The following is a 10,633-nucleotide window of genomic DNA, read 5'->3' as shown; positions in this document are numbered from 1 at the left end:
TGCAGTTCCAAGTATTTTATTGAAGGTCTCAAAAACAGTTTATGCAAGAGCAGACTGCTTTCAGAAAGGTCAGGAACCTGAGAACAGAAAGACCATTAAGCAAGTTTCCAATGCATTTTCATAAGAAATAAGTTTCTTCAACCTCACTTCAGCATAACATTGTCTACATTACATTAGTTAGGATACCTACATGAAAGGTCAACCATGTCTGTTGGACACTGGCACCTGTTGCTGCTGCCACCTGGGATGGTCCGATGATGCCATTGGAATTGGTCTTGAACTTCTAGGATGAAGAAGTACTTGTGGGTTTGAGTGAGTGGGCTCAAAGACAAAAATACCACCTCCCTGAAGAGGAGTAAAATCTGACATTATGCCAGCTTTGTGTTGGGTGATTTTTTGCTGAGACTTTGTCTGGTAGGCGGGCTGCTGGGATTTAGTGGACTGAGACTGGGGACCAGAATGCATCTCAATTGCATGACTTGAAGCAATAACAGAATGTGGCTGGTGCTTGGTCAGGTAGGCGGGTTGCTGGGATTTAGTGGACTGAGACTGGGGACCAGAATGCATCTCAATTGCGTGACTTGAAGCAATAATAGATTGTGGCTGGTGCTTGGTCAGGTAGATGGGCTGCTGGTGCTTAGCTTGCCAAGTGGAGTCCCTCATAATTTCATAACTTGATGCAATATTTTGAAGTTTTGTATCCGTGGGCTTGGAATCAAAAATACCTCCACCAAAAAGGTCCCACATGCCAACTTTGGTTTGAGTCACCCCTTTCTGGAGCTTGGTGGGCTGCTGGGGCCTGACTGGGACAGCAGACTGCAGGGGCTTGGAAGGATAGCCCAGGTAGGCGTGCTGCTGGGACCCGGCTGGGCCGGTGTGCTGCTGGGACCTGGCTGGGTATCCTAGTTTCTGGAGTTTAGCTGGGTAAGCATGCTGCTGGGTTTTGGACCACCAAGTGGACTGGGGCTTGGATAGGTAGCCTGGTTTCTGAGACTTCAATGGGTGAGAAGGCCGCTTGGGCTTGGATGGGCGAGAGGGCTCCACGGGATTGGATGGGCGAGAGGGCTCCACGGGATTGGAAGGATAGTCTATGTAGGCGTTCTGCTGGGACCCGGCTGGGCCAGTGTGCTGCTGGGACCTGGCTGGGTATCCTAGTTTCTGGAGTTTAGCTGGGTAAGCGTGCTGCTGGGTTCTGGACCACCAAGTGGACTCATGTTGGGGAATAGAATCCATCTTAATGCCATTACTTGAAAGGAATCCTGTATTAGGGTTAGTTTGAGGTGGCTGCTGGGGGTTTTGTCTGGGTTCTTGAAGGACTGGATGGCCAGGCCCGTAACTAGAAACACTTCCCTCTTGACTGTAGCCATCCATTTGCCAACCGTAAGAACCACTAGAACCTGCTGCACTCGGTGCAGCCGCTGGCTCCAAGTTCTCAGATGAAGCAGGGTTGAATCTTCTTTGAAAATCAAAGTGAGGTGTAACGTCGTTGAAGCCTCCACTTCTGTAGCTGAGAGCTAGAAAGAACAAAAAGGTCAGTCTCGTAAACAAGTTACTAAATGTTCCGTTTCTGGAGCATGAAGTCTTACCCTTTGCTTGCTGCCCAAAAGTCACAAGTGAAAGCACAAGCACTCTGAAAAACAGAAGATAAGATGAACAAAACAAGGTTAGCACAATAAAACAGCTGCTGAAATTAAGAAAGTAATCCTACCTCACACAGAACCCAGAGGACATTTCTGTGTTATAGACAAAGCCCAACAGCCTGCAAGACGTGCTAGCAGTGAACCAACAAAATCTGAAACTGTTGTTTCAGCTTAATGACTGCTGCAAAGTCAGTGGCCCTTTTTAAAGTGTTGGTACCTGAGTCAACCAATTATGTCTCACACTGATGAAGTAATTGGCATCAGGTTGTGATGTCAGAGTGCCCTCTGACAACCTGGGCAGGTGTTTGCACTTTAGTTAATTCCACCCACTTTTACATTTCACCTATCATGTCAATGAAGACAAGTTTGTAGATCTGCTTCAAAGGTCAATTCACCCAAATTACAAACTTTACAAGGCTGCGAGACAAATGTCCCCTTACAGACAATAGTTGAAGTAGTTGTGGTTTTGTCTTTTCCAGAGTTTTTTTTTATTTATTTTTTTAAAAACACTAATAAATTACCGTCTTAAAATAAACTTTAAAACATTACAAAGTTGCAGAGGTCGGTTGCTGCGCTTCATGTTTTGTTGTACATTCATGTTGTTCAGAAAATAACCTCTCACTAGGTTGTCATATGAGCTAAAAAGTGCAAAGTGTTTTGGGATGTTGCTGTACATCACATATAGCAATTCAAACACAGGTGCAGTGAGTACTCCATAACATAGTGCTTTTTCACTGATATTGACGGGTGTTTATAAGATAAACTTAACTGATCTCACACTGGGGAACTGTACACGGTACAGCAGCTCAAGAGTTTACAAAAGCAAAGGAAAAAGGGACTGAGTGATACAAATGTACGAAGATAAAAATGCATATATGTAGATACATCGGCCTTTTAACACCAAACTGAGAGCCAGTAGGGGAGGAGATGCACATCCAGAAATGATGATGAAGATGAAGAATTAGTCAGATGGGAGGAAAAAGTAAAATATACACATTAAATGGGCTAAGCATTCCAAACCTGCTTTTATACCATCAGGCTTTTGGTTTGAGGCACCTGGCCTATAGGACTCTAACCCCTGAGCACGCTCCACCCTTGGTTTTCTATTTAAAATGCCCTTTAAAGGATATTCCCTTTAGTCATTGCGTATTTGGAAAAGGTTGTCTGAAATACTGGACTCAGGTTTGATCCATTCTTGAATCTGTCTTTGGATTTTTGTCTCCGACACATCTGTCTTACTCTACACACAGTAAATAACATCGGGCAGCGTCATGTCTCACAGTAGCCTGTTACCCAACTAGAACACTGCACTCCCAGAATGCAGGGTAACTTGTGGTCCCTATAGTCTCCAAAAGTAGAATGGGACCCAAAGCCTTCAGCTATCGGGCTCCTGTCCCGTAGAACTCTTCCAGTTTCAGTCCAGGAGGCAGACACCCTCTCTTAAAACTTTACTTTTTGACAAAGCTTATAGTTAGGGCTTGATCAGGCTTGTCATGGACCAGCCCTTAATTATGCTGCTATAGTATTTATACTGCCGGGGTAGTTTCCCATGATACACTTAACTCCTCTCTCCCTCTGTACCATTAATGCAGGTTGCTAACTTGGCATCTTCCCCAGAGTTTGGGCTATAGGCTCACAGGTTGCCATGGATCGTAGTTGCGTAGTGCTTACTCAAGGGGGAATGTGGCTCTCTGCAAGATTACGGTCTAGACACTATATAAAAGTGGCATGAGATAACGTCTGTAGTGATTTGGCACTGATACATTATCAGTAGATGTGATGGCCGAAGAACAGCTCATAACTTGGAAACTTTAGTTTTCAGTATCAGCAAGCTAGCAGTCAAGCATTTTACAGGATGTGCACATTTTCACTGTGTAACAATCCCTCTAAGACAGTAAACCTCAAACATGCAGCTTCTCGGAGTAAAAAAGAAAATAGTAGGGCTGTCCTTGACTGAAGAAATTAGTCAACAAACACTCAATAATTTTGTCAACTATATCATGGTCTATCTATAATGTATATCATGGGTAAGATATGTATTTCTAGAGTATTTATTTATAGTGTGGGTAATCATGTGTATGTGATCATAGGCATGGGTGAGGTGTGTGGGTGTGAGTGAGCATATATTTACGTTTTATCCAGCATTTTAATGCTGCAAATGGGATTGCTCCAACAAAGTTACGTCGTGTAAATACATGCAATGACAATAAAGATCTATTTAACTAATCGATTTGTCGATTTGATCGACAGATCTGTAAAACTGAGCTTCTCCACAAAGAGTCATGCAAAAGCACCACTTGTGTTTCTTGCGTTTACCAGAGATGTGCCCATACGTTTCTTGGAGAAAAAAAAAGTCATTCAGCAAGTAAAAAGCAAAAAAAAAAAAAGGACTAATCGAGTAAAGAGATCTTAGGCGACTAAGGCCAAAATTACCAATTAGAGGGGGCAGCCCTACAAAATAAAACTAAACAATGCTGACTTTGCTGCTCCCAGCTAAAAAACGACAGCGGTTTGTGATTATCTCATTAGACGAGGTCCTGTGTCGTCACAGGCCGCAATTTTAACCCACCTTTCGCCTCGCAGGATTAGACCATCCGTCTTCATCGAGCTGCCTCGGACACAGCGACTGGATCTAAGAGCTTTCCTGGCAGGCGGAGAGGGTGCTGTCCTTGTCTTGTCCTCGGTTACAGGAAGGGGGCCTCTAATCAGCTGTGCAGAGAGGATGCTGGGAGAACTGGCAGGAAACCAGGGGAGGAGAGGTAAATGAGACGGGATGCTGCTGAGGTTTTTCCATTCATAATTCATTCGCCAAGTTGTTCATCAGTTCACGCTGCAAGAAATGTGTATATTTGAATGAGTTTTACAACGTTTGAATAATTGTTGACTTTAAGTGATGAGTTGTGCTTTAAATAATCACACTACACTGGAAAACTTCATTTCTCATCATGTCTTTTTCCTGTTTTTTATTTTTTATTTAACTCACTCACCTTCCTCTCGTCTTCTTTCATTGATTAATTGTCTTTCCACCGACTCGTTCATCATTTCATTCATTCATTCTGTCCCTCTATACTTGAGCGGCTGACACTTTTAAGGTTATGTTGGGTTATACAAGGTTATCAAACAATTTAAGTCTGCCCTTTTATTCACGAATCAATTCAACACGGTACAGAGAGGACAGAGGAGCTTCTCACCAGCTGATGCTGAAGATAGTGAGGTTGGAAATGTCTTGTAATTTAAGTATAAAAGAAATGCATCAGGTTGTTTCTAACGTTTCTTAAACCAATGGCGCTGAAAATTCTCAATTCTCATTGGCTGGAAGGACACCTAATACCTGCACCCAGGTGTTTGTTTGCGTGTCAAAATAAATGCTCCAGTCTTAAACTCTAGGTAAAGATGGTAAAAGTGAGGCTTAGCCAAAGAGTTTGGAGCTAAGATTATGTGTGTAGCCAATTAAAAAGAGCTGTTTAGTGAGAACCATGCAAAATACATTTTTAAAGGTGTTTGATGTGTGCTTGAATCTGGACTTCAGAATCCACTTACGGTTGCCGGAGGAGGAAGACTTTTTAAAATAACGATCTGAGGTGAAGCTGCAGCCTGGAGGTCTGAGGGACGGCTGCAGGAGACGTGTCCGGAGAAGACATGCGAACCAAAACTGACCACACCTAAATGTGTGGAGAAGTCATAGTTTTGGGTAAGAGTGAAAAAATCCCAACTCAAGGTCTACTAACTAACTAGCTTCTTTTTTTTTTTTTTTTTTTAGAGGTCTTAAGTGGATGGAGTCATGTTTTTGGGTGCCTTCCAAAACTTTTCCTTCACAATTCTGCACAGTGTTGCTGAAAAGGGACACTCATGTTGGGTATATCAACACTATACCCTGCAAATAATGGCCTCACTCTTCTATTTTCTTACTCTTGTCGTCAATTTACTTCACTTTAGCCCCTTAAGTCTTTTATTTTCTTTAAGCAAGAGAAGAAATCTACCAGTGCAGTAAAAAAAAAACATTTGAACCTATTTTCCAAAAAACCTGGATTGGTAGCTGGAGAGGCGCCAGCTCACCTCCTGGGCAACTGCCAAGGTGCTCTTAAGCAAGGCACCGAACCCCCCAACTGCTCGGGGGGCCATCTACAGCTGCAGCCCCCCTCACTCCGACAGCTCTCCATTAGTGCATGTGCTGTATAGGTGCTGAGCTTGTGTGTGTATTTCAGGCCTGTGTGTAATGTGGTATTCTAACAAACGGAGTGAAAACCTTTTAATTTCCCTTGCGGGATTAATAAAGTATAAAAATGAAGAAATGAAATGAAATTAAAATGTAAGAATTAGCTCTCAGAGTTTCCATCACAGAGCTGTGTGTGTGTGTGTTCCTGCACGGAGGCAGTGAACTCGACGCCTCAGGAGTCGTTTGTTTTGGTTTCAGAAGCATGACGGGCGACCCGAAATGCGGTTTCGGAGGCTTTCTGCTCGCAGCGGCGGGGCGACGCTGTGAGCAGAAAACAAAGATTATCGATTTCAGCCGGACTCAAGTGTGGGATCAATCGTTCTGGCATTTACTGTGAGCTCTGTGAAGCCCCACGAGCTGCGGCTGGACTTTGTGTCTCTACGTCTGTGTGTGTGTGTGTGTGTGTGTGTGATCTGAGTCTGAACGTCATCATTCATGTCAGGATGCTCTGGTGACTCGTGATGAGAAAACATCAGCGCTGATGTGTCATGTGTCCTTGCGAAGGTTGAACTAAAGCAACGATGCATGGAAGTTAATATTCAATAGATCCATTGGTAGGGCTGGGCGATATGGAGAAAATCAAATATCCCGATATTTTTTACCAAATACCTCGATATCGATACCGCAACGATATTGTAGTGTTGACTATTGGTGCTTTGACAAAATATTTACACAATGAGATTTTTGATAAATAATCATCAGTAATGTGGATATAATGACAGATATATAATAATAGAACAGTTACAACAGGCTGGTAAGTTCAGAAAAGTTCATCACTTTACTGTAATGCAGCCTTTAAAACCAGGAAAAGACAACACTTGCCATATTACGATATCCAAAATCGAAGACGATATCTAGTCTCATATCACGATATTGATATAATATCAATATATTGCCCAGCTCTAACCATTCGTACATACAGCTACGAAAAGTAAAGCACTGTAATTCCACGTATTTATTCAGTCCCTCCAGAAAAATGCGATTATGCGATCGCATAATTCAATGCATAATCAGCCAAAGTCCGCATGTTGATGCGGGGGCCGCATTTTTTTCAAATACGCTGCACTTCCGCCTCATAAATTGCCGATTTCCGCGCAAAATATGGGGGGCTCGCATGATTTCATAATCCCCGCATTTTCGTTGCAAAAAAGTCACATATATCTTAGCAGAAAGTTGAAAAATGTTGCGTTTACTTCACACAAGAGCAGCCCTTTTCCCCTGTTGCCATGGGAACGTTATGAAGTGACGTAATTACGCAACGTGAGCATCATCGAAAAGCTGCAACAAACATGGTGTTGGGGGGAATCACTTTTTTTTCTCTTTTTCATCAAACCGCAGTTTTTGCAAGTTCCCGCAATTTCATCGCATACAATTGCATAAATATCCTGCATATTCCATCGCATTGTTTAAGAAAACGTGCCGCATAATCAAGCATTTCTGCCCACAATAATCACAAAAACTGCATTTTTCTGGAAGGACTGTTTATTGCTGTATGCACCACTTCGACTGCTGCTGTATAAAAGCACCTTTGTCTCCCTGGGAAAACACAAGACTTACACCCAGGAAACGGGTTTGTTTCCCGGGAGAACTACTTAAGGGGATCGGTGTTTTAACCCAAACCACAAACTTTTGCTCTTCAAAGTGACGTGTGTTATTATTATCAGATGTATCTTTTAACGCAGTATATGTATTGAAAAACTGTAATGTCCCTCTGCCTCGCACCCCTCCCACCCTGCAGAGGAAACCCTTGGGTGCAGAGGTCTCTTCAATCCAATCCAATCCAATCCAACTTTATTTATAGAGTGCATTTCACAGATAAAAAAAACCAACAAAGCGCTTTACAAGGTACATACAAACATACATGGGGTAAAGAAAATACAGCATGACATGAGGAGAGACGAGGAGAAAAAGGCAACTCCCAGACTATGCCCCCACTAGGAGCACAGTTTGGGAACAGGAAAAAAACACCTCAGCAACATATAAGCACATAACCAATACAAGGGCACACAAGACACGCAGTGGGGGAGGGGAGTTTTGGGGTGCATGGGGTAGGGGGGTGTTGGGGTGCAGGTAGTCCAGCACAGGCAAGCAGACATCTGGTCCTGCAGCCAAACAAAGGCGCTGGTCACAGACCCGCCCACCTGACTGGGGGTAGAAGCGGAGAAGGCGCTGGATGGGGGGTGGGGGGTGATTGCATATCTGTATATATGTAAGAGTTTGTGTGTGTGTAGGCCTGAGTAGTCAAGCTACGTCTGGCCCCCGTAATCAATTCAAGCAGTCAGGGTGAGCAGTTTTAAGGAGTGAGTCCTCCTCTCCGGCTGCCAAGGACAGGATTACCCAGCAGACAGCCGCGCTGCTGCCGTCACCTCGTCCTGACCTGCCGCGATACACACACACACACACACACACACACACACACACACACACACACACACACACACACACACACACACACACCTGCACAGAGACACTTCTGAGGGCGCTCAACACCTGCTCACCTGAAGCTAATCCTGAAGCTCACCTTAAAGCCTCCCAGTCCAGAGGCAGCCAGAGGTGACTGTTTTAGAGTTTAGTCAGTAAGTCAGTCTGTGATGATTAACCAAAAAAGAAGAGAAAACATGCCATCAGTGAGTCTGACTAGGGGGTAATGTGTTGTTAACAGATTACTTTTATGTGGTAACAACATGAGAATTTGAGTTAATGTTACTTTGGATATTTCAATTTGTGACCAATTTCACCTGAAAAACCACCACACAAGTCGCTTGTTCAAGCAGCAATTACCACTTTTGTTTACGTTTTATTTAGTGCATTTATAGCGGCGGCGCCCTTTAGCGGTCGTAGTAGGCTTATTATGACGGGAGTAGTCTATATCCACGACGATCCACTTGTGGGATTGCTCCGTTGCTGACGGAAATTCTGCCGGATTTCACTCATTTAGGCCGGATATCCGGTTACCTTGGGCTTTCTTTGTGTTGGCATTTTAAACTCTGTTCGATTTCTGAGGACTATGGTTAACTGCTCCTCAGATCTCTGCAGGGTAAATCCAGACAGCTAGCTAGACTGTCTGTCCAATCTGAGTTTTCTGTTGCACGACTAAAACTACTTTTGAACGTACACCAAAACAAGTTCCTTCCCGAGGCTATTTTGCAGAGGCACCGTGAATCGGTACGGCGCTTAGCAACCGCCCCAGACGATTGTGACTGAGAAGTGCCAATAAACCAGAGCACATTTTTCTCCCATCCCGGAATGCTGTGTGGACTAGCCGGACCCTCCTCCGCGGCGCTGTGGAGGAAGGTCTGGCAATGCGAAAGCAAGATGACGAAGTATAAGAGCGCCAAGAGCGCATAAGTAGGCAAACAAATACAGGACTTTCATCCAGGAGACCGGGGGTACATGTCCCGTTTAAATATAAAAGTAAATGGCAAAGATTTTCTTTTACTTTACAGAATGGAGCTACGTAAATTCACCGTAACCACACAATCCCACATACACCATCCTGCTGCCACAGATACTCACTACAGGACCAGATGTAGATTAAAGGTGCAGTTAGCGATGCTGCGCAAAGATTGTTGATTTTTTAACTCAACTGCCAAACAAATACACCCCCACCCACCCCCCTTGAGAAGCTCCGCCCCCCAGATTCATGGACAGATAACTACTGGCTGGCACGTTCACATGCTGCCTTCCCCCTGCCCCCCCCACTATCAACTGTCGTCGCCTGTTGCTAATTGGCTGGAACAGGGTTTTGCAGCTCGTGCACTCTTTTCGGTTTGTTTTCCATTTCCATTTCCATGGCTGTGCATTAAGACCAGATTTTTTTTTCCAGCACACGCAGAAAATAGAGAGCTAGGTGATATTCGGTGAGTTTGACAAAAAGTGACATTGGATTAACATCACTTACCTTTAATCCGCTGCCGGGAAAAAAATAGTCCCTAACAAATGCACTATTTCCTCCTGTTTGTTTGATAAAAACTACAGTGGGCTGTTTTAGGAAATTACTAAGCCTTTTTAAACGTGAAACTATATATTTGTGCATCTTCGTCTTGGTAGCGTCCCATTATACCCTACTCATTTCAGGGTTGTCCTTCTCCATGGACATGAAATCAAGGAGTGGGTTAACTCTGGTTGCTACAGATTTCTGACCGTGGTCAAAAAACACAGGTGAGACACTTTGTTTCCCACCTACGTAGATCCTACGTATAACCATAAATCCATCATAACGCATTAATGGTTTTGGTCTTTTCATGGAATTTGCTGACAAGAAGACAAATATAGAATAACGCCAGCCATACCTCAGTCCTATCAAGCTGAAAGATGGGGGATTTTCCTCCTATTTCTATCCCTGTGAGGACATCTGGCCTGCAGGATAAAGAAAGGACAAAAACAATCGGACAGTGTTTCAACACAGAGGTTGCATTCTCGTTTTCGTGTGGTTTTCCTATTTGTTTTGCCACTAAAAAGAAATTTGACAACTATTGTCCACTGAAGAGCCTTTAATCATTTTCCTTTGTCCTCATACGTCCGCTCACAAACGCACACAGTCGCACAACAAACCAGCTGTACAATCATCAAGCGTACACACACACACACACAGATATAAATAGTAAGCTCCGTGATTGTCTTCATATGCAGATACATGACATTTCTCCTTCTTGTCAGCCTTCTCTATTTTTCCAGCATCTTTCTCTCCCTCGTTCTCACCTTACCTCACCCATCTCTCCTCCTCCAACTCCCCTCTTCTCTTTCTTGTCTCTCCTCTCCTCTCTCTGCCAGAATA

The 10,633-nt window shown here is 43.8% G+C and overlaps 1 protein-coding gene across 2 annotated transcripts; it reads right to left on the bottom strand.

The window, feature by feature from the left end:
- Positions 1–1,844, bottom strand: LOC120571887 (AP2-associated protein kinase 1-like). Of its 2 annotated transcripts, XM_039821001.1 has the most exons (5): positions 1,709–1,844; positions 1,587–1,630; positions 1,152–1,514; positions 191–902; positions 1–77 (listed from the first exon to the last, which is right to left on the bottom strand). In XM_039821001.1, the coding sequence occupies exons 1-4, from the start codon at positions 1,729–1,731 to the stop codon at positions 199–201; spliced, it is 1,134 nt and encodes a 377-aa protein (XP_039676935.1). In that variant the 5' UTR covers positions 1,732–1,844; the 3' UTR covers positions 1–77; positions 191–198. The 2 variants fall into 2 exon arrangements, with proteins under 2 accessions (XP_039676935.1, XP_039676932.1); XM_039820998.1 differs by having other exon boundaries at positions 191–1,514.
- Between the last annotated feature and the right edge of the window lie 8,789 nt (positions 1,845–10,633).

This window comes from Perca fluviatilis, chromosome 13 (genome assembly GCF_010015445.1).
Source record: "Perca fluviatilis chromosome 13, GENO_Pfluv_1.0, whole genome shotgun sequence".
Classification (NCBI taxonomy): Eukaryota; Metazoa; Chordata; class Actinopteri; order Perciformes; family Percidae; genus Perca; species Perca fluviatilis.
The sequence above is the reverse complement of the archived record's forward strand: the minus strand, read 5'-3'. Positions and strand labels throughout refer to the sequence as shown.